The following is a 25,178-nucleotide window of genomic DNA, read 5'->3' as shown; positions in this document are numbered from 1 at the left end:
TAGTCATTGTCCTTATTTCCTCAGTTGTCCTAGAAAACAGCTTGCTTGTATAGCTTCCATTTTGAATCAGGATCCAAACAAGGTCCATACACTGATTGGGTAATATGGCTCTAATAGCTCTACCAATCTATACATTTTCTCCTTCCCCCCCCTCTCCCACTTGGAAACTTCGTTAAGAAACAGAGCTGTCCGTCCTGTTGAGTTTGACATTTCACACAGTCTGGGTTTAGCTGGTTGCAACCTCCTGGTATTATTTAACACCCCCCCCCCACCCTGTATGTTTCTTGGAAATTAATAGTTAATTAATCTTGATCATATTCCAGTTTTTTTCTTTTCCCTTTTTTTTTTTTTTTTTTTTGGCAAGACTAACTCATGGACGGTATTCTATAGTTCTGTCAAGATTTGCATATGGCTGTCTTTCCTTCTGTGATTTTTATCAGCTAATGAAAATCACTGCCAGCAGTCCTTGCGTAGATGTTTCTCTAGTTATTCTGACTAGCTAACACATTCTCCAGTAGATTCCTCAGCAACAACTCAGGAAACAACATATTCTGGTTTCTTTCAAGTCTTTCTGTGACCTTTATACTTGAAGTATAAAGTTGGCTGAATACTCCGTTCCCATTTTCTTTCCCAAGTATCCTAAAAATGTTACTCCATTGTCTTCTGGCAACACAAACAAAAAAATCAGCTGACAAAAATCTAGTGACAATCTGATATTCTTTCGTTATCAACAACTTGGTTGTTTAGCTTGGATGCCATAGGATTTTTTTCTTCTTTCATTTTTTTCCCTTCAGTAGTTTTTAGTTTTCTGAGTCATTTTTTTTTCTGATATGCATAGTGCCTTTCCAATATGTAATTTTAAATCATTTGAAAATTATTTCAAGAAACTTTTCATGGAGTAGAGATGTTAATATTCGTTTTCTAATTATGATCCATGTTTGTATTTTATTTTCTTAGTCAATTACTTTTGGCTCAACTAGAAATATTAAGTATCATCTTCATGTGTTTTGTGGGCATATCCTTATGGCATGCTTTCGTTGTCTGTGAAGACGTTATTCTGCTCTTTTTTAAAAATAGTAATTTTGTATAGTAATAAATCTTTTGTTCATTTTCTGCATTTCTATTATGGCTAATAATACTGTTAAAGACATCTTTAAATGTAATATAAGAAAACTTACTAAGAAAAGAATATATAACCTAAGTATAGCATCATCAACACATATAATTTATACAGTATAATTTATACTTTTGTTATCTGTGGAATGTAGATAACATTCTTACTGTCCTTGAATTTTATAAAGTCAGCATTTATCCTTATTTTACTGAAGAAGAAACTGATACAGCAGAAATTTAAAAGCTTCATGTTAATAGTAGGGCAATACTATAACTCTCGGCGCCTAATTACCAGACTATATATGAAGATGTACATAATTGAAATGAAAATTCATTATTCTAACCTGAAGAATTGGCTTTTTCTAGGTGGATTTTTCTCTGTTTAGGGTTCCTTTTTAAAAATGAAGGCAAATTTGACGGGCACCTGGGTGGCTCAGTGGATTAAGCCGCTGCCTTCGGCTCAGATCATGATCTCAGAGTCCTGGGATGGAGTCCTGCATCAGGCTCTCTGCTCAGCAGGGAGCCTGCTTCCCTCTCTCTCTCTCTGCCTGCCTCTCTGTCTACTTGTGATCTCTCTCTGTCAAATAAATAAATAAAATCTTTAAAAAAAAATGAAGGCAAATTTGAAATATTTCAGATTGCTAATACAGGTTTAGGGTAGGAAAAGAATTACCATCTTGCATAAGTTAATTTTCTTATATATACTTCCATGTATTTGTCAAGGCTTTCCATTCACATTACACTTGCTATCAAGCAGGCAAATCCAACAAGATGTGACTTTGATCACTCCTGAATATCTGTAGCAAAACTGGTGGAATCCCTAAAATCACAAAGTAAATATTTGTGAGTTGCTACAATGATGATCAGGTCAGCCTTGCAAAATTGCCTGGGGCGAGAGGCAAGCCGGGAGGTTTCAGGCAAGTGAATGGAAGAGAAACGTTTAAATTTTCTATTTTGGCGTAACTTAGGACCCAGTTATATAATTAAGGTTTGTGGCCTCCGAACAGGGATGAAAATGGCAACAGGAATAATTCAGAAATTTCACGTTTATGACGTAGGTAAGAAGCATGTGGTCTTGAGACCAGGCTGTCTCTGTGCAGCTTCACCCGACACCTGAACTTTATCAGAGTGTCAGCCCCAGCAGCACACGGGGAAGAATTTCCCGTGTGGTCACCACACAAATACCTTTCCGTTTGGTTTCACTCTCTTGTCCACCACTGTGTTGAGATGCTGAAGTTGATCCTAGGTTAACAGGAAGCTTGGGATTTCGGAGTTTGGCCGGCCACAGCCCAGTGCTGAGAGCTAGGGAGAGGGATGTGTTCTCACCACAGGTACTATATAGAGAATTTTCCATTAGCCATGGCAAGCTTCTAGTTTTGAGCAGCCTTCACTCCACACCGGGGCCATTTGAGGGCCGAAATGAGAAGCAGGTAAATAGGTTCAGAATCCTCATGACCTCACCTGATATTGCTAAAAATGCCCATTACCAGCAGAGTTTCATTCTTTCTCTTCCCCGACTTGATCAATATCTCCCTCTTTCATAGTGAATTTCCTCAAGCCCTATTTAGTAGATTAATTCAGTAGTCCCTCAACCTTGTCTTCACCAAGAAACCTCTCTTGTTAACTCTCATTATATCTTATCCTTTCCCAACATAAACCCTTGTTAGGCAAGCCTAATATATTTAGAAAGTATTATTTTTCGCTTTTCCATTTACTTAATGACAAATATAACTGCTTCTCAAAGCTCCCTGACCAAAATGAGATAAAATGTGTTTGTTCCCTCATTGGCTTGATAGCATTTTAGACAGAAGGTAGTAACAAAATGCCGGTCTGTAAAACCATATAATGTATAACTATATATAAATATGCAATTGCTATTAGGCTTTTTGAAATTTTCAAAGTAGTTTAATGAGTATCATTCATTTGGAAATCACAGGTTGAAGATCATGGATTTTCTTCATATTAAATTATTTCTCTTAATGTGTTATTCCTTTCTCTTGGGTAAGATACTATCTTTTATTAAAATGCATATAACTAAGGAGGTAGCAGGTCCATTAAAGAGTTATATTTGCGATGCATGGACATGAACCAATTCTCTGACTCTGGTCATAACCAGCCCTGCTTGCCACCTACAGACATGTGACAATTTGAGGTACTTATTTTGGAACAGATAGGCTGACCCAGGCATTTACAAACATTATTAAGCCACAACATAAGCTTGGTTAATTTAGATTTCATATCTGCCAAAGTTATTTGTTTCAATTTGAGAGCATAATTCATTTTGAAAGGCTGCTATCAGCTCTGTATATTTGTTATTTGATACTGAAACAGAAAAAAATGTGCATGTTTACTTCTGAAAACAGTTGTATTTGGTGATTTTTTTTAAAAATATAGTATCATATATTATAGCTTTTTATTCTGTACTTTGGTTTTGGTTTTTGTAAAAAGAAGAATTTTAATCTCCACCTTTTGTTCATTTTAACATTAAAATTGAACTATATTTCTGGGAAGTAAAGACAATATTTCTATTTTTTTCTTCACCTTGAAGGATGAAATACATGCTACTATAAGGCATCTAAAGACTGCTCATCATTAAAATTAAACCATGGTGAATGTGGCTTTTCGTATTTACTCCTATGATAAATATTTAGACCAATTTCCACATATCCCAACTGCTTCAGCACCAGTAGTATATCTATCATATAATAAAATATTCTCATTTATTTATCACATCATAAAAAATGTTAATTTTAATTACTTCTAAATTTTTGAAATGTGTGTATATTGCTCTTTCTACATATGCTCCTCCACCACTAAAAAAAGTAGAAACAAAACAATAAACCTCCAAAGTTTCACCCTTAAAAAAACTAATGAGGTAGGGGTGCCTGGGTGGCTCAGTCAGTTGGGTATCAGATTCTTGGTTTCAGCTCAGATCATGATCTCAGATTAAGCCCAGCTCCATGCTCAGTGAGAATTGTGCTTAAGATTCTCTCTCTCCCTCTCCTGAGGCCCCTTCCCCGCGCACACACACACTCTCTTTTCTTTAAATAAATAATTTTATTTTTAAAATGATGAGGTAAAATCCCTTCTTCTGTCCCTTACTCTCATCAAACGGGCCACTCCAGAATATCTTGATTTCACCCATCACTCTCCCCCACCAACCCATTTTATGTAGGCAGATGGACAGTAAGCAAACTCAATCATTTGTTTGGGATTTATACTTCAAGTACTTCCAAAGTAGGTTGGGGCAGGTTACAAATGTTATGTAATTAGAAAATAGGACAGCCCTGAAAAAAACAGATCTGAGTTTCTTCAAGGAGATAAAGGGGACAGAGATGATAAAGATCACCATTTTTTTCCCTAGTATCAACATCACAAAACAAAATTTTTGGAGTGAACCAGTTTTGTTTCAATAAAAAGGAGTGGGCAAGCAAATTTATTTTCAAGAAAACTTCCTAGGATTTTTAATAAACCATGTTCGATGACAACTTGGCAACTACACTGAGACACTATTCCAATGCATAATTCTCCTCTCCACATCATTCAATTGCTACATGTTCAAGAAAAACACTATTCACTTGCTCCATATTCAAGAAAAACACAAACTTTTAAATGAAACAAGAAGGAAAGCGATTGAACATAAGGAAGCATTTATGCTGGGAAAAATAACCCTAATCCATTCCAAATCTATAATTATGGGCCTTTTTAACAATAGCAAAAAAGAAATGTAAAATAAATAACAGCTCTTTAAGTACCTAAAAATGTGTATTATCTGCATCTTTTCATCTCATGTAAAAAATCAAGTTTTCACTGTATTTTATCTCCCTATTGGTTTATTCCAGCAAACCAATTAGTCCTCACACTATGTTGTCTCATCTTCTACTCTTTCTATTAGCAAGCACAAGACCAAGTATTGTGATGCATGGAAAGCTCTGTGATGTGGGAGTCGGGTATCGCCACATGAGAAACTATACTTGCCCAGAAAACTTGCCAGTCTTTGGTTCCTATAGAAGGACAAGCACTCTCACTGAGTTGTAATCCGGCACACAACTCACTGAGGGGGATCTGCCCTTTCTAAATTTAAGAGTTCTTACTGTTTCTTAGAAGACCCAGATGCAAATAGGAAGAGAGCCATCAACCTTAATTTCTCTGTTATTTATGGGTAGCTGTTACTGGACAGTCAAAAAATGTCAGTGAGAAGACAAATGCTGAGGGAGGCAACTGGGCATACAAACCGAGGGAAAGGATCCGGAAGGCGTGTTTAGGCAGAGTGCGGAGGACTGGCCATATGGCTGGTTTCGCAGGCTGATCAAAATCTTCTACATAACTTGAAGCTCTCTGTACTTATGGTTTCTTATGTAAAGTCATAAAGTAAATGAAGGTATTTAGTTTGAGTTTCAGAGATGAGCCAAAGACAGAGACTCTGAGAGCTTCCTCAAACAATTTGTTTCTAAGCAATGCCGTCTAACTTAGATGCCATTCTTGAGACAGATCTGATTTGTAATTTGGCTTACAGAGTCTGTTTGAAAAATTCTATTATCACTAAAGCAATTTCAAATAGCTAGCAAACATTTGGCAGTCTGACTTTCACATAGCCCAGGTAGCCTCTACAAGCACTTATTTCAAGAATAAATCTCCCAATAAATATCATTACCAAACTAGATTGCAACACTGACTTAACCTTCATCTGAGGGACAGCACAAATCCTGCCATCTTCTGCCTACATCATTTAGAGCTGCAGGCTATAGAGGAAAGGAGTCTGGGTGGAGGATCAGAAGATTGGGGTCTAACCTAGACTCTGCCCTCATTAGCTGTGTGAACCCAAGAACTCATTTAACTTCTCTAGGCCCCTTATTTCTTTCTCATTTGTAGAATAAGGAGTGGCGCAGGATGGTCTCTCAGGTTTCACCCCACTCTAACACCAACAAAAATTATCCCACTTCTCTAAATGTCTCTGTATGGAAAATCCTACCTTTATACTGATATACTTATGTGTACAACAATAAATGATGTTTCTGAGGCCATAGGTCCCTTTTCCATGATGGGGTCTTCAAAGCCATTTTCTCTCAATGGTTACCAACACATTATTCCTTATTTGGAGCATTAAACTAGATTGCAGGGGATTTAGGGTCCCTGACTGCCATCTTTACAGTCAATGGGTAATTTATTTTAAATATCATACAGTAGCACTTTCCTTTTATTTGTTAAAAGTATTCACAAATTATTTCATTCCTGGTAACAACTTATTAAGACAAGTGTTGTTATTATTTCTACTGTGAATAGAAAAATTAAATGTGACTTAGAGGGGCACCTGGGTGGCTCAGTGGGTTAAGCCGCTGCCTTCGGCTCAGGTCATGATCTCAGGGTCCTGGGATCGAGTCCCGCATCGGGCTCTCTGCTCAGCAAGGAGCCTGCTTCCTTCTCTCTCTCTCTGCCTGCCTCTCAGTGTACTTGTAATTTCTCTCTGTCAAATAAATAAATAAAATCTTTAAAAAAAAAAAAAAAAAAAAAAGTGACTTAGAGCGGTTGAGTGACCTGCCTGAGTAGATGTTAATGTCTCTCACACAATCAACTAAAAGAACATTTACAGACTAGTATTTGCAGGGCAGTTCGGCAATATGTACCAAGATATAAAATGCAAAGAGCCTTAACCAAGCAATTCAAATTTTAAATAATTTAGACAAGTACAGAAAGATACATGCTCAAAGTAATAAACACAACACTTTTTGTCATGGAGAAAAAAAAAGAAGCAAGCAACACAGTCATCATTAGGAGGAAACAAATAAATTAAGGTACATCCAGGCAGTAGATTACTATGCAGCATTAAAAATGACAGCATAGAGCTACAGTTAATTAAATGGAAATATGGCCACAACTTACCCTTAAATCAAAGAAAAGGGGTGAAGAAAGTACAGGTTAAAACATTAATCAGCACTGTCCAACAGAACTCCTGCGATTATGGAAATGTTCTGTGCTGTCAAATACAGCTGCCACTAACTACACTTAAAATGTGGTTAGTGAGTGGGCATCTGGGTGGCTCAGTGGGTTAAAGCCTCTGCCTTCGGCTCAGGTCATGATCCCACGGTCCTGGGATGGAGCTTCACATCGGGCTCTCTGCCCAGCAGGGAGCCTGCTTCTTTCCCTCTCTCTCTGCCTGCCTCTCAGCCTACTTGTGATCTCTGTATGTCAAATAAATAAATAAAACATTTTTTTTTAAATGTTGTTAGTGAGGCTAAGGAATTGAAATATCTTTTTAGCTTTATTTAATTTTATCTATTCGAGTTTAAAATACCCATTGTGGCTAATGCTACCACACTGGACAGCACTTTAGACACTGACCGACATTGAATTTATGACTATGTGTTACTTTATAACCAGGAAAAAACATAAAATCTTTTGTTTAAACATCAGTCTGTGTGTAGAAGACAACTGAAAGACACAGGAGTAAATTAGGGCACAACAGGTTTATCTAAGGAGTTGCTGTGCCTGCAGCCTGAGTGCCCAGGCCGTGTTTTATACGCGTGTTTCCCATACCTGAGCATGACGGTGCTAATTTGGCAAGTTTCCTAGATACCAGTTCACATACAAGCAAATAAATAGCTTAATGCCAAGAAAGCAATGCGCTTTGTGCTAGATGTGCAGGGCAGACCAGAGAGAAAGAGTGATAAATGGAAGGAAGCAGCAAACAGGAGCTAGAGCATGGAATGCAGTGCCAGATTGTTTTGAAAGGATGATAAATTATTCAAATAATTGAATGGATTTGCAGTGATTAGGAAGTTCATGTTTTCTACTTACGAATATTGATTACATCAACATGTATTACAGCAACAAACTATCTTATTTTTTCATATACCAGCCAGTATAAAATCAAGTCTTTGATATATCAGGAAAACTAGCTAAAGGCTCAAGAAAACTAAAGAAGAGATGCTTGTTTGTTACTTGTCAGGTATTTCCAGACTCCAATCTATTTGCAAATCTAAAGCAACATTTTTTTCCCCAAGTTGACCATTTTTTTTTCCACTACTGGATTATGAGATATAAAAAATCACTTTCCTCATTTGTGTTTTTCTTAAATCATGCTATTATAAACAAGATATGTAAACATATTCATATAGAAAGTTTTTTTATGTATTTGGAATTTGAAGATGCCTTCTTAAAGACCAAACTGGCCCAAACTGTAGCATTTTTTTTAAAGATTTATTTATTCCAGAGAGAGAGAGAGAGAGAAAGCACACACAAGTGTAGGAGAGCAGAGGGGAGGGGTGGAGGGAGAGAGAGAGAGAGAGCCTCACAAGAGAACTCCCCGCTGAGTATGAAGCCCAACTCAGGGCTCGATCTCACCACCCTGAGATCATGACCTAAGCCGAAATCAAGAGCTGGGCGGTTAACTGATTGAGTCACCAAGGCACCCCAAATTGTAGCGGTCTTAATAACCTATGTCCTCAATTAACTCAATCCTACCCATAATTTCACCTTTTAGGAGAAGTAAAATCAATCCCCAAAAAGGACATGGAAGGAAAAAGAAAACTTCAGCATAAATCTCTTACTACATCTAAATCTACATTATTTCAGTAAAAATGATGTTCCAAGTGATAACCTCAAAAGCTGTAATATCTTTAATCCTGAAAAGGATTTAGGTAATATTCAGTATTATGCACTTGAAATTTGGGAAGGAAGCATACTAATATACCATAGAACATTTTTTAGATAATATAAAATCAAATTTGTTTTTTATTTCATTCTGTTAAGTAAAAATGTCAAGTGAAAGATGTCTTGCCCCTTGTAGGCCTTGTTTATTAAGGCTGTATTTTATTGTGTTTTAATGGCCAAAAGCAAATTATAGAAAAGTGTATTATAATTGGAAGTATATACAATTCCCACAACTATAACACTCACAAGCATATACACATTTGCCAACTCAACCTGTCAAAGTCACAAATACAGCAAACAGTGTTTGGACTGGGAAATAATCATAACTGGGACTACTGACACTTATGTAGCACCTGGGAGACCTCCAAGTTCTTCCAAAGAATGATCTTGATTTTTACAATAGCCTTCAGAGGTTGATATTTACAGGTAAGGAAATTAAGGCTGATTTAAATCACTGAATTGCCTGGAGTCTACCTTCTAGAGGGTCACAGAGACAGGATCAGAACCAGGCCATCTCCAAATTCTGGGGGCTTTCCACTCTGCCTCACTCCCAACATTGGGCCAGCAGTAAGAGGGAAGTCATTGACGGCAGAGGTGACAAATGATTGTGACTGATTTGAGAAAGTCCCAACCCAGCATTAGTAAGCTGGTTGATACTAACAAGGCAATATGTGTTCATTGTTTCCAGTGTACTTCTGAAATCTTGGAGGCAGCTTGAACTAAATGAGCCACCTTAAAAAAAAAAAAAAAAAAAAAAAAAAAAAAAAAAAAAAAAAAAAGGGATATCCCAATTTGCCCTCTAAATTCTAGAAGACAGCCTCAACCCAGTTTCAGAATACCTAAAACTGTCTCGGCAGTTATTACCACCCACGTGCTTGGAATCCAGCTGCTTCTGCTTGGATGAGATTAGAAATCCTGAAGCCATATGACTCAAGGTAAAGATTGTCCGTTCACCAGCAAGGTCTCTGTCTGAAGCCCTTCCTTTCCATCTAGTCTTTAAGAGCCCAGAGCCATCTCCTCCACCAAAAAACACTTTCTGAGAAAGCCTCTGGTATGTATTCTTGATGCAAATGTAAACCAATACAATTCTTTTCCCAATGACACTTATATTTAATGCTTTGTCTGTAATTATGGAAAGAAAGCCGTCATGGTGGGCAAGAGAAAATTCAGGCATTACAAAGCAGGCTAGGAAGTAAATTTTTCCAGGTGAGATCTCTCCTATAATTCCACCATCGTTCTGGGACTGCGAGGCTCCCCCAAAGCCCCTGAAGTTCATTCATATGAAAAAAACTAATGCAAACCAGAATCTAGGTGGCTATTTTCTACTAAATATAAGACTGTGGAATCATTTATGTGTTTTCCATATCTTTCCTTTTCCCTCTGAATCTTCCCATTCTGCAATCAAGAATAAGTGAACTCAAAGTGCAGTATGATACATACTACAAGAGTTAACTTGGAGTGCCCATGAACGGGTTTCAACGGGTCTCTTGAAATAGTATGCGGAATATGATGGCCATGTGTGTGCAATGTCTTGAGAAGAAAGTTTACAGTTTTTATCATATTTTCAAAGAAATTGCTAATCTAAGAACAGTTAACAGACTTCAGGATTGTTCCCAGCTTTACCACTTTCAGGCTGTGACACCTTAGACAAGTCAATTAACTTCTCTGTGCCTCAGGTCCTTCACCAGAGGTCTAGGTGCTATTGTAAAGATGAACTGAGATAATGTATTAAAACCACTCTGAGGAAAGCACAGCATAAATGCCAGGTAGCTGGCTAGTGTTATTACCAGCAGAGTAAAGGACCTGAGGAACTTCAAGAGCAAACAAGAGTCCCCGTCCAGATTGCCGAAAGAGGGAAACAGGGGAGCAGAGCCACAAACTCACAGAATTTCCAGCTTGCTTAGGGTGTGCAAAATGTTAGGACTGGAAGGAACCCTGTAGTTCCTTCCTTTTACAAATGAGGATACTGAGACCCAGAAAAGGCAAGAACTGCCACGTCATAAGGTTAGTGACAGAACATGAACACTGGATTTAGGGTCTACTCCAGGCAGCTGAAAACAAGGAGAAGCTGCCACTGAGGCACAGTTGTTACCCAACTACAAAAAAAAGCCATTCAGCCTCACCTGATTTATAGGCATTTTATCTCCCTTGCAAGAGGACCCTTGGTCCTAGGCATCATAAATCAAGATGCTCATGCATTTCATTTCTAGTTCCTCCCCCTCTGTTCCCTTTACAACAGGAAAAGCAGGGTATGAATAGGTATCTGACTGATTTACGTACCTGTTTTAACCTTTGAAACCAAGACTCCCACTCCAGGAGTTATTAAAGTGAATGTCGTGGCTGAGCACATTCCCATACCAGCTCTCACGTGGACAAAGAATGGATGTGAATTAATATTAAGCTTTATATTAAGATTGGACAAGTAGTCCCAGATAGAGAGATTCATAATTCCACTTCCTCTCAAACACGAATATGTGTTGTACAGGAGATATGCTAGAACTGCATTGATAAAAGACTTGCATAGGACCCAGGAATTTAATATAGCCCAAACTTTGGGCTATATTAACTAGACTGTCTTGTCTTTGAAGGAACTTAATTAAGGTTCTTCATTACTTTATTCTTATTAGGAAAAATATCAAATTCTCCATTGGGTTAATTCCAGCAAACTTCTACTTGTTTAGACCAAGGCTTAATCCCCAAATTTCTGTGAATAATTATACTAATTTTAAAATGCTTATGAATACATTTTATTGCTTCACTGAAATAGCCTTGGGAGGTTATGGTCTCCCTGGCATGTTAATGTCACTTAGGGCAGAAAGAAAAGTTAAGAACAATAATGTGAGGATTCCATCAACTGGCTGAACAAAAATGTCTACAATTTTACACAAAGGAAATGGGAGGATTTCCCCTTTAAAAAACTTTAGGCTTGTTTGAAGAAATTAGAAAACAACATATGAAAAAGCAAATAAAAGTGCAGGAAAGCAAACACTGGCGCTAAATTATGGATCAAGAGAATAGATGCTGAGTAGCACGGGCTGAGAGCCCCCAGAAAGGCTTTACAGAGGAGAGAAGAATTGTGTGCTAGGCCTTGGATCACTGATTTTCAATCTGAAATGGATGAGAATGGCTGTGAGTCTAGAATTCGTGCTGCAACGTCCAGCTGGGGTCATGATCTAAGGGAAACACAATCACCTGATTTTTTTTTTTTTTTTACCATCTTTGACCAATAAATTTACAAAAGTATCAATAACCAACCAAGTGAAACAAAATAACTTAAATTTAATGAGAAATAAAATGTACTACATTCATAGGTGCCAGGGTGACTCAGAGGGTTAAAGCCTCTGCCTTCGACTCAGGTCATGATCTTTGGGTCCTGGGATTGAGCCCTGAATCGGGCTCTCTACTCAGCAGGGAGCCTGCTTCCCCCTCTCTGCCTGCCTCTCTGCGTGCTTGTGATCTCTCTCTCTCTGTCAAATAAATAAATAAAATATTTTAAAAATTAAAAAAAATACTACATTCACTTTTTAAAATAAAAGTGGAGACCATAACATTATATCAAATAAATGTACAACTTTATAAAGCCTTGTGTTTTAAGCATTAGTAAATTTTTTCTGGGAACCTGCAACACATTTATGGGACTGCATTTTAAAATATGTACTGAATTTTATAATAACCACATTAAACAGTTATGAAATATTTATTCTTATTTATGGACCAGTGGCAGACAAAAGTTATAATTGCTTGTAGATCTGCAGGAAAAACTAAGTCCAATTATTTTAAGACCTAAAACAAACAATAATAATAAAACAGATGTCCACCAGTTCTGAGAAGAAAATTCACAGGTTTTTCTAATATAATACGTTTTATGTATCTACAACTTAACTTATAAAAGTTTAAAAAGAAATATTACTTTAAAAAATATAGATACCTCAGGTTTATAATTAATTAAGAAGAGATATATATAAATCACAAGAAGCTGAAAAGAGAAAAATTAAAGGAAACCACATAATCATATGCCCATAAAATAATGTCAGTTACTGTATTTATCACACAGAGTTTAGATTCATTTTGGTTTATGTAGCTCATTACTCATTGTAGAACACCAGAATCCAACAGATAGGTATATATACCCCAGGGAGAATTACTCAAGGTAACACATTTAAAGAAGAACCCAGAAAATCATCAAGTCTACACAGTTGTTTAATAGTTTTTGCTATAACAGTGACAAAATAACCCACTTACATAAATCCTGTATTTGTCTACAAAATATAGCACAAAAAAACCCAAAGAAGCTAAAATATCTCAACTTCAAATGTCTCCTTACAGTAACTACTCTTTAATGATATCAAGTTTTCATTACCAACATGATTTACCTCTAAATGTTCATTGATGCACAACTTTAGGGATCACTAAGAGTGTTTTGAGGTGAGGCTCTTCTCCCCAAGTCATATCCCTAAAGGGCAAAGTGTCAGGGATGTTCTGTCAAAGGTCAAACAAAATGAAAATATGCATGCCCTCAGATTTCCATCATAGATGTGGGAACTAACTCCCCCTCAGTAAGACCTGCTAATTATTCACAGGTCTAAGTAAATTGGTTTCCATTAGATCAACAAAATAATCAAAGGGAATGTATTTTGTGCTAACCGAAGCTGTATATTAAGCTTGAACAAGTAGAGAAAACAGGATTCTTCATAACAGCTAGAGTGGTAATAACTCAAACTGAAGACTGTGTCCACCACCGTGCTACAGTGGGCACCATATGAAAATATGGGGACAATCTACAGAAGGACTGACCAGACTGGCCTTCCAAATGGTTTCACCAGATGGGTGAGCTTTTAGCTGAGATTCAAAGGATGTGTAACTATTTTCCCAGACACAGAATTTTGGAGTAAATAGTGAGGGGATTTCCCGAGAAGAGAGAAACCATGTTCCATTCATGGATTTCTGAAAGGGCCTGGCTTTTTAGAGATGCAGGAAAGGAAACATCAGAAGACACTATAGGCCAACTAGGTCCAGACTCGGAAGGAACTATAAGGCATGCCCAGGCATTTGGACTTTATCTGGGAGGGCTGCTGAAAGCTAAGGGAAGTAAACACTGCACATAACATATCTTTCCAAACAACATTTCACTCCTAGTTATTTCCAGGATGGGGGCACAGAACTTCCATAAAGGAGGTACAGTCTTCTTTGTGGTACTATTTGAAGAAATCTCTCCCCACCTTGTCACTACCACCTGACTCCCACAATAGAGAGACAGATGCCTTTGGCCCGTGTGATAACATTCCTTTGCAGAAGCAAAAATGCGAGCTGTAGCTACTGCTAATACTGTGGTTTATTACTTTATAAGCTCTTTTAATAGCAACTAGGTTTCTGGAAGAAGGGAAACTGCAAGAAAGCAATGAAGACTTTCTTCATAATTTGCCTCAGGTCAGTTCTCTCCTTGTGAACCAATTCTCCAGTAATTGTTACATCCATTCTCTCTTCCTCAGAAGAGCAGATCACTTTCCACTTTCATTTCATACATTCCTTTTCCATTTAATGATGTATTTCGCAAACTGCCTCATTCAAATAATGAAGAAAATTGGTGCATTAAGTTATCACAGAACAATGGAAAAAGCTACACCAAAAAGCCCACTAATAACAGCCACAAGGCTCAAACGAACACAGGAGAGATCTATTCTGTTCCTTTTTACTCTATTCACATTTATAGAAAGAAATAGAGCCCTCAGCCCTAACACAAAGTGACAATAGACACAGCAGTTCAATTTGAGTCTGATGAGGGCAAATTCAGCCACAGAATCCCAGTTGCCTCTGACTCCCCCTGGCCTCTCTGGGCTTGCCTCAGCTACCTGGTCTGATTGACTTTTTCTTGTTACCACGTTCCACCACCCAAGTCAGCCACCATTTGTTATTTACCAAACTGTCTCATAGCTGTCTTACATCTCTCCGCTTCCCAGATCACCAGGCACATACCACAAACTCATCCTAAGACACAGGTTTTTACCATGTTATTTCTTTGTTTGTAGATGTCTTTGTGACTACTGAATCAAGCCCAGACTCCTCTGAGGCATTCGAAGTATTTATGTCCTTCAAAATGTGTCTCCACTAACTCCAGTAATATATATCATTCATCATTCCTTGGCTCCAGGGAAAGAAGCCCTCTGTCTTTCACATTCAAAGCAAACTTTGCTCAAGCTATCTCCCGTGCCTATACAAGGCAACCACAGAAAGTTGTGCAGGTGGTGCACTGCACAACTTCAAAAGTTGATATTTATATACGGTTCACACAATTACTGGTGGGCAACCTTGTGCCTGGACTTTTCTGTAAAATAATTTCTAATTCAAAAATTTGTATTAATTATGTGAGAGAGAAACTTTTACTTTATCTGGATTCAGTTTTCTTTCGTTTGTAAAAAAATTAAGAGAATAACATTGATACATTTTATTTTTTTTTAAATTTTTTTATTTTTTATAAACATATATTTTTTATATACATATATTTTTATCCCCAGGTCTGTGAATCACCAGGTTTACACACTTCACAGCACTCACCAAATCACATACCCTCCCCAATGTCCATAATCCCACCCCCTTCTCCCCAACCCCCTCCCCCCGGCAACCCTCAGTTTGTTTTGTGAGATTAAGAGTCACTTATGGTTTGTCTCCCTCCCAATCCCATCTTGTTTCATTTATTCTTCTACCCACTTAAGCCTCCATGTTGCATCACCACTTCCTCATATCAGGGAGATCATATGATAGTTGTCTTTCTCTGCTTGACTTATTTCGCTAAGCATGATACGCTCTAGTTCCATCCACGTTGTTGCAAATGGCAAGATTTCATTTCTTTTGATGGCTGCATAGTATTCCATTGTGTATATATACCACATCTTCTTGATCCATTCATCTGTTGATGAATACATCCATACTATACCAGCCCATATGTTTAAAATGTATCAATGTAAAAAACAATAGAACATTGATACATTTTAAACATATGGGCTGGTATAGTATGGATGTATTCCTTTCCCTCTCACTAATTTTACTAACTTTATGAGGTCACTTGAGAAACTAAAAAAGTTCAAAAAGTCATATAGTAATATTTGCTTCTAAATCAGTTACTTTAAATCTCTGTCTGTCTTTTTGGAAGGAATGGGAGAATGCACTGACCAAGCAAAATGTATCCAAAAGCCCTTTGCTCAAAATCAGCTTCCAGGGGTTCTCAGCTCTGGCATGCAATGGAATCACCTGAGGAGTTTTTAAAATGACTGATGGCTAGGTCTAAACCCAGATTCTAATGTAGTTGTCTAGAACATGGCCTGGGAAGTGGGGTTTTTCTTTAAGCTTCCAAGGAGATTCTACTGTGCAGCCAAAGATAAACACCACTGTCTCTATACATGTCATACTTAGAAATCAATTGACTTATTAACATTTCTTTTTCTTTTTAAGATTTCATTTATTTATCTGACAGAGACAGAGAAAGAGCTGGCACAAGCAGGGGGAGCGGGAGAGGGAGAAGCAGGCCCCTGGCCTAGCAGGGAGCCCGATGAGGGACTTGATCCCAGGACCCCAGGATCATAACCCTAGCCAAAGGTAGACATTTAACTGACTGAGCCACCCAGCTGCCCCCCACATTTCTTATTAAAGATGTCCTTCTCTTGTTCCACCCGCTTCCATGTTAGGATACTAACAATTAATACCTTGGTAGCATTTCACTTTAGAGAGATTACATGTTTCCCTCTTTGAGATATAAAATATTGAAGGGGCAAGTTAGCAGCAAATAATGAGGAGAACAAAAACCAAGCAACCAACCAAACAAACAAACAAAAACACAAGTTTTCTTCTTCGTTTAGAATAGCCATGAACACTCCTACTCAAAGGGAGCCCAGGATTTCATTTACATGCCACTTCAAAACCCTCACATTCCTACTGGTGATGAAGTGAAATACATGTAAGCTGGATCTTCTTCTTAATTAAAAAAAGAAAGAAAAACAATGAGCCCCCACCCTCAAATCTATTCATCTCAAACATCTAACATAAGAAAATCAGAATTTATTCTCTGTGCTTTACAGTCACCAAAATTTCTCACACCTCTAGAAGGATCTGAGGCCTTCTGTTCCCATGTAAGTACAAAAAACAATGATGCTGGGAAGATTAGCACCAGGTTACATTTATTTGCATGACATGTTCAAAAATTAAAATATATCAAAGATGTTGAAAAAGCTGGTAGTGGTCTAAAATAGTAACTATCACACTGTCCTGGTCTTGACTTGGAGAAAGATACAAATTTTACCCCATGACCCAACTTATATATGTAATATATGTACATAACTAACCAAGTTGCATAAAACAGTATTTGTTCTTACTTCAAGTAATTCTATTTCATTGTTCTAGCTCTTTAATTCCTTAAATTGATTTCACAACACACTAATGAATTGAGAAAACAGGGCTGTTCTTAGAAAACAGTGGTCTAAAGGGCAAAAAGAAAAAAATACCTACTCTTTCCCCTAAACAAAGATATTTGGTCTTCAATCTTAAAATGGTGCCTACTTAACTTTAAGATGTGTTAGGAATCAGAAACTGCCCAAAAGATGGTAAAATTAAATGTTTTAGACTTTAGCCTGTGGTCATATTAAGACCAGAACCCTCCAAGCTCCAAAGTATTTCATTCAGAGTTCCCTTTATCAAGATTTTCCGAGAATCCTAGGGCATATTTTAGATGTGTCCAAGAATCAGCCCTGGCTGTTGCACACTGTCCTGGCCAGCAGACCCTGTACTCTACAGCTGCTACTTTGGCAGATCTCTGCCACCTTAAGCAGAGCTCAGCTAGTTACACTCCAGCAGTGGAAGAAAGAGAATATTCTTTCCTTTCCACCTGCTATAACAGGGGAGGAAGAACTCAAGGCAAAGACTCAAGTGAGACCGGTCCTCCAAGTCACACCCACAATCTCTTCCCCTCACTGGGTCCCCATGCTGCCTGGCTGGCTACTCAGAATAGGGGCTCCAGGGCCAGAAACACACTTTACCACAAACTGCCACTCTCCCCATCCATACTCCCCCCTGCACTGGGACAGACTCCTTGCCTCATGATGAGAGTATATTGTCTTCCAAGAGCCCCATCATCCCAGGACTCCCATCACTTTCAGTCCATCAGGCCCATCTGATATGCCCATCTCAGCTATAAAAAGGACTCATACCTTGTTTCCAGCAAGACCTCCAGAACCCATGTGAGTCCCTGGGTACCTGGATCCACTCCAGAGGTCAGGCTGTCTGGAGACAGTCCAGTCAGAACATCTTGTAAACAGAGTCTCTGTTTAATGCTCTAACTTTGAGAACCAGGCCCAAATGAAAGAAACAGACAGAAACTTCTGGAGGTGGCTGAGAGTACAATTTATCTAAAGTGGGTTATTTGGGGAGCCAATTCCAGCTAAGTCATGTCAAAACTTCCATTTGTCAAGTGGCTGTATAATTTAGCCTATGCTAGCTAGTCTAAGCCTTGTCTCTTTCCTGTCATGTTTCCAGGAATACGGATAATATTCTAAGAAGACTGTTAATCAGGAAGCAGAGGTACCAAATTTGCCTATTTAGTATCCAAATACATTCATCTGGATGAGAAGTCTCAGTTAAAGTCAAAATCTTGTAAGGTTTCAGTCTGGTTTTCGTACACAGCACAGCCTCTGAATCCAAAAGAGGAGGAGGAGGAAAGGGGAAGTTTCTAAAAACGGTTCAGCTGGCTTCTCATAGTTCTTAGTAAAGAATATCTGGAAACGAAGAAGTAAAATATGTGGATTACATTTTCAGCTTTAAAAAAATGGGAAAACCATATAGTATAATATATTGCATTGTTTCTATATTTTAATGTCAAAGTTAAATGTTTTTAATCACTCTCTAGAACAATGACTTCCCCACCCCCAACATGAGAACTTTATAATAGTGCTTTGTAGTTTATCACGGGGGTTACAGTAAACTTCCCCTAAGAACTTGGAAATAAGGTTGGTAAGTATAGTTTCTGATGAGTAAACTTTAAGATCAACAAAATGACCATGAGATAAGCAAAATTACCTTTAAAGAAAAAGAGTGGCTTTGAGTCTTAAAGACCTAAGTGTATGATTATTGACCAAAATCATTACTGAAGAAGGAGTCAGACAGAAAAGAAGGTAGGAGGAGGAGGAGGACCCAGTCACTTATAGAAAGAAGCCACCTAGACACCCCCATGCAGATTCTCCTAGGCAAGATCTCCAGATTTCTGAGCTGCTCAAATTCTCCCTGATGAGAAAGCCCCAAATGTACTTGGGCCTTGATTCATCCAATTCATCCAATGCCTCTGTCCTAATGCAATCCCCAAAAAGCGGCCTTCCTTATGTGACTTCCAGTATAAGACTACCCATGAAGAGAGAAGGCACTGACCATACAGACTTGGACTTAGCCACAAGTGCAAAATGAGCCCCCATCAAGCGCCTCACTCTTGTCCTCGGTAACAAGGGTAGAGTGGAGAATTAGACATTTGAGGTCACTTGGCCTAACACAAACAAGTAAACAAGTAAATAAGATAATCATAGCTAGTGATAAGAACAATTACTAACTAACTAACTAAATAAATAAGCTGAATAATGGATTAGATAATTGTCAGAAAAGAGGATGGGTATTTCAAGAAGAGGGATCAGGAATAGCTTCTTTGAGAAAGCGACATTTAATATAATTAATGTTAAAATGTCACTATTACCTAAAGGAATCTAGAGATTCAATGCAATCCTCATCAAATAACAATAGTCTTTTTTATAGAATTAGAACAAATAATTCTAAAATTTCTATGGAACTACAAATGATCCCAAATAGCCAAAGCAATCTTGAGAAATTAGAATACAGTTGGTGGTATCACAATGCTAGACTTCAGGACATATCACAAAGCTATAGTAATCAAAACGGTATGGCTCTGGCACAAAAACATACACATTGATCAACAGAACATAATAGAGAGCCCATAAATAAACCCATGCTTATATGGTCAATTAATCTACAACAAAGGAAACAAGATTATACATGGGGAAAAGACAGCCTTTTTAATAAATGGTGTTGGGAAAACTGGACAGCTACATGTAAAAGAATAAAACTGGACCACTTTCTTACATCTTACAAAAAATAAACTCAAAATGGATTAATGACATAAATATGAGATCTGAAATGATGAAACTTCTAAAAGAAAACAATATCTCTGCACATTAGCCTTAACAACATACTTATGGACATGTCTCCTCAGACAAGGGAAATAAAAGCAAAATTAAAGCATCTGAACTACACCAAAATATAAAGCTTTTGCACAGCAAAGGAAACCATCAACAAAACAAAAAGGAAACCTACTGAAGAGGAGAAGATATTTGCAAATGATCTATCAGATAAAGGGTTAGTATCCAAGATTCATAAAGAACACATACATCAAACAACATCAAACATAATGATAATAATAAGCCAACTTAAACTGGGCAGAGGACCTGAACAGACATTTTTCCAAAGGAGATATACAGATAGCCAACAGATACATGAAAAGATGCTCAACACCACTAATCATCAGGAAAATGCAAATCAAAATCACAATGAGATGTCACCTTACACCTGTCAGAATGGCTAAAATCAAAAACATAAGAAATAACAAGTGTTGGTAAGGATAAAAGTAATCTGTCATGCACTGATGGTGGGAACAAAACTGGTACAACCACTGTAGAAAAAGGAATGAAGGTTCCTTTAAAAATTAAAAACAGAAATGCCATTTCTACTTCAAGCTCTGTTACAAAGCTGTCATTATCAAGACAGTATGGTACTGGCACAAAAACAGACAGATAGATCAATGGAACAGAATAGAGAGTCCAGAAATAGACCCTCAACTCTATGGTCAACTAATCTTCGACAAAGCAGGAAAGAATGACCAATGGAAAAAAGATAGCCTCTTCAATAAATGGTGTTGGGAAAATTGGACAGCCACATGCAGAAAAATGAAATTGGACCATTTCCTTACACTACACACTAAAATAGACTCAAAATGGATGAAGAACCTCAATGTGAGAAAGGAATCCATCAAAATTCTTGAGGAGAACACAGGCAGCAACTTCTTCCTAGGAACATCGCCAAAGACAAGGGAAGCAATGGCAAAAATGAACTATTGGGATTTCATCAAGATCAAAAGCTTTTACACAGCAAAGGAAACAGTTAACAAAACCAAAAGACAACTGACAGAATGGGAGAAGATATTTGAATCTTCTCTATCATCATATGGTATCAGATAAAGGGCTAGTATCCAAAATCTATAAAGAGCTTAGCAAACTCAACACCTGAAGAACAAATAATCCAATCAAGAAATGGGCAGAGGACATGAACAGACATTTCTGCAAAGAAGACATCCAGATGGCCAACAGACACATGAAAAAGTGATCCACATCACTCGGCATCAGGGAAATACAAATCAAAACCACAATGAGATACCATCTCACACCAGTCAGAAAGTCAGGAAATGACAGATGCTGGCGAGATGTGGAGAAAGGGGAACCCTCCTACACTATTGGTGAGAATGCAAGCTGGTGCAACCACTCTGGAAAACAGCATGGAGGTTCCTCAAAAAGTTGAAAATAGAGCTACCTTATGATCCAGCAATTGCATACTGGGTATATACCCTAAAGATACAAACATAGTGATCTGAAGGGGCACATGCACCTGAATGTTTATAGCAGCAATGTCTACAATAGCCAACCTATGGAAAGTACCTAAATGTCCATCAACAGATGAATGGATAAAGAAGATGTGATATATATATATATATATATATATATATATATATATATATAATCTCCTAGGCTTGCACCTCCAGATGTTAGAACTTGGCTGCTACTCTGCCTGATTGCTTGATGAGGATCCAGACTCTGCCTGGCAAAGACAGAGGAAGAAAGTTTCTAGGCAGAAGGAATAAGAAAAGCACTGAGGCAAGAACTAGCCTAACAATCCTTTGAAACTTCCAATGTGCCTAGATTATGAACAAGAAGAAAACAACAGGAGATATGGCCAGAGAACCAAACAGGTGCAGAGCCACAGGAAGAGATCTGGGTTTTATTATGGCCAATAGGAAGCAAGGGAATAATATGACCTGATTTAAATGTTTAAAAAACCCCATTGGCTTCTGTGTGGAGAATAAAGTGCAGGTGGTAGAGGAGGCTCTAAATTTAATCCAGCCAAGCAGTCACGTGGCCTGTCTAGGGTGACAGCAGTAGTGCTGGGGAGAAGTGAATGCCTTTAGGTCATATTTTGGAGATGGATCCACAGGACTTCTGGATAGACGTGCGTGTGGGATGGGGAGTCATACGTGGGCCTGGCAAAGTGCCCTGCCTTCCACTGAAATTAGAAAGATATGGGGGCAGAAGGGATTAAGAGCTTTTCAATCGGCATCTCTGGTTTGAGATGCTCATTTAAAGACACAATTAGAGATGTCAGTTAGGCAGTTGGGGTTCCTGGGAGAACACTGGGATAGATATATAAACTTAGAAATTATCTGTGCCTGTATGGTCCTTAAAGCCATGGCATTTCCATCCCTATGATGGTTATTTTTCACAGTAAATTAATAAACTGAGTTATGCACCAAAGCAGTAGGAGCCAAGGTAGGACACCCCATAGCAGACGGCTGGCCTTGCCTAGGCTGGGCCTGTCCCTTTGATTTGCTATACCCCTTAATTGAGAGCAGCTTCTACATGGTTGTTTTGTTGTGTTTTCACATATAAAACATTATGCCCAAGTTCCCCCTTTATTCTGCAGATTAACGTGGAAATCTAAGAAATTGACGTGTATTCAAAACTTTTTTAAATGCATCATTGTACTTGACTGAATAAAGAAATATTACACAAACACAAAAAAAGAAGATTAAACCAAGCAAATTAGGAGACCAAAACTAAATCCTTGTGTAGATTAAACCTCAGTTCATGGACCAGAGTTCACTGACTTTGGACTCAATGTGGAAGGGATCAATTATTACAGAATACTTGAGAACATAATGGCAAATGCTGGTTAAGTCACTTGATGAAATAAGTTGCAAAAAAAAAAAAAAAAAAAGTAATGAGAGGATCCCTAAAATTAAATTCACATAAAACAATTTTGATTCATCCCTTTAACAGTCATTGATTAACAATTACGTGATTACTACATTAAATTCCTGCCCTTTTGGGGCTCCTCTTTTAGCACGGAGACAGGCCACACTGTAGAACAGGGCAGGATGGAGGCAGGTACGAGATGCCTTTGGACTAAGGTGAGAGGATGACAGACAGTTCCAAGGAGGAAAAGACAAGCAAATCACCCTAGAGGTGATTTTTCAAACACTAACCATAACACTGGTTGATTATATAAAAACTTTACAGGCTTGTTTGAAATTGAAATTTAAATTTTCATATATAACTGATGTAATTAAATTAACAGACACAGTCGTGTTGTTATAGGAGCCCTTAGCAGCATTTTCAGTGGAGTCTTCTCAAGGTACTTCAATCCCCACCCCCCATTCTCCTTTAATCTTTTACCATCCTTTCTTTGTAAATCTAAGATTTGGGGGCACAATAGTCAACTTTCCTTCCAACCCCAAACTCTTTATTTACTTACTTATTTACATGTAAGTGCAGCATTAGGGGGAACAGGAGAGGAGCGGTGAGGTGAAGCCCCCAATGTCCATTTCACTCCAGCCTCGACGAGTGGGAGAGCTGCTCTTTTGATTAAAAGAACCCTATTTCAACAACTGAGACATATCATTTCCATTGCCACAGAGAGGAAACAGCCTAGCCTGCTTTTTGAAGCTGGTTCCCAGCCATCTCTCCACTACCTTTTTTGTACTTTTCTCCTTCCCAAGATCCTGTGGGAAGACCACACAGGCCTGTTCCACCTGGGAGAAGCCCAGCCACCTTGCCATTCTGGCTTTCTTTGTTCTCTCTCTCTCTCTCTCTCCCAGTGCTCTCCTTCCCTCTCTTGGACACTCTCTCCAATGCCACAGCTGGGCTCAGGACCTGTTGAACCAGCCTGAGAAGGCTGAGTCAGCATGCTCGAGGCTTTAGGGAACATGTTCTCTCAGCTTAACTGCCCATCCTCTATTCTCACACTGATGGCTGTAGACTATAAACCATCTAAGTGTTAAGATTAAGAATCTGTTTGGTCTTTGGTTTCAGATCATTGAGGATGAATGAGCTTAGGTAAAAGAATTCTCCTTAGGATCTCATCAACTCACTAGAAATTTCCATTAGGGTTTGGGGCCAATGCCCAGACTGGCTATAAATCTGCCTTGCTTTGCTGGTCATTAACCTAGTGTGTTTGCCTCAGGGACCTGGAAGAGAGGAGTGGCTATGACAGAACAAGATTCACTGTACTGTGGGGTCCCTAGGCCAACATCTCTATTAATAGCACTCCTTACCAGCACCTCCATTTCAGTATCAACAAAAGTCAGGCTTTTCAAGGGCTCTAGAAGCCACAGATATTTTTTTTACATCTGAACTCTGAATGAGTTGTTATAAAAGCACCTTTGTTCTGCAGGATGCATTGTACCTGGATGAAAGGACTCATTCTAAAAGGAGAACACCGCCCTTCCCCATCATCCCAGAATCCACTCTTTGCCACAAAGGTGGCATCAACTGCAAGAGAAGATAATAATCATAAACCATACTCACAATCGCAGCTCAGTACGATCTTTTACCTGTGAGTCTTTTTATTAAACCTTTTTATTATACTTTTATTTCCACAACTGATTTCTATGACACTGCACCAAAATGCCCTCCCCTTCCCCCGCACCTCTGCATTATCCCTTTAAGGTCAGTTGGATTCTAGATAATCAACGCATGAAGTAAAACCAGGAAAGAATGAATTCTGCCCCTGTGTATCAAACCGGCTATTCTGTTTTTATTCCTGGGCGTTTCCTCATTGCAAGTTACAGAGCGCAGGCTCTAGGTGCTACAACTTTTTTCAGACTTCTGTCTAGAATGGACCTAAGTCGAGAAACCGTCCTTACCTTTAGTTGAACTAGATGCACATCCACATGCTTGCTGTCTGAATCCTGCTGGACTGAATAGGTGAGGTCCCGGACCCTCTCTGAGGTCATCCGGAGCCAGGTCTCGATCTCAGGTAAGTGGAGAACAATCTTCCAGTCAGCCCCTGTATGCAGTGGGGGTGGCTTTTCATACTGCTGGTCGGAATCCATGTCCTTCATTGCCTCTCCTCCCTCACCCTGCTCCACAGTGGGCGTCAAGTTGATGGCCATGGGTGAGGCATCAGTAGCCATGGGATCCAGGTCCTGTGACCTCAGCGGGGAAAGTGTCACGCTCATGGTTAACATGGAGAATTCTAAACCTTACTTCTTTCCAAAACAGCTGAAAGGCAAGAGGAAAGAAGAAAGCAGGAAAGTCAGACAAGATTGC

The 25,178-nt window shown here is 38.5% G+C and overlaps 1 protein-coding gene across 5 annotated transcripts in view; it reads right to left on the bottom strand.

Moving 5' to 3' along the window:
- AKAP6 (A-kinase anchoring protein 6) overlaps positions 1 to 25,178 on the bottom strand; it is a 464,720-nt gene that overhangs the window by 334,209 nt on the left and 105,333 nt on the right. For all 5 annotated transcript variants that reach the window (XM_059181873.1, XM_059181872.1, XM_059181875.1 and 2 more), the window contains one exon: positions 24,773 to 25,130. In XM_059181873.1, the coding sequence (XP_059037856.1) occupies positions 24,773 to 25,096 (324 nt within the window). In that variant the 5' untranslated portion in view covers positions 25,097 to 25,130. The remainder of the gene's footprint in view (positions 1 to 24,772; positions 25,131 to 25,178) is intronic.

The sequence above is a fragment of the Mustela lutreola genome, chromosome 7 (genome assembly GCF_030435805.1).
Source record: "Mustela lutreola isolate mMusLut2 chromosome 7, mMusLut2.pri, whole genome shotgun sequence".
Taxonomy (NCBI): Eukaryota; Metazoa; Chordata; class Mammalia; order Carnivora; family Mustelidae; genus Mustela; species Mustela lutreola.
This window is presented reverse-complemented; position numbering and strand designations above follow the sequence as displayed.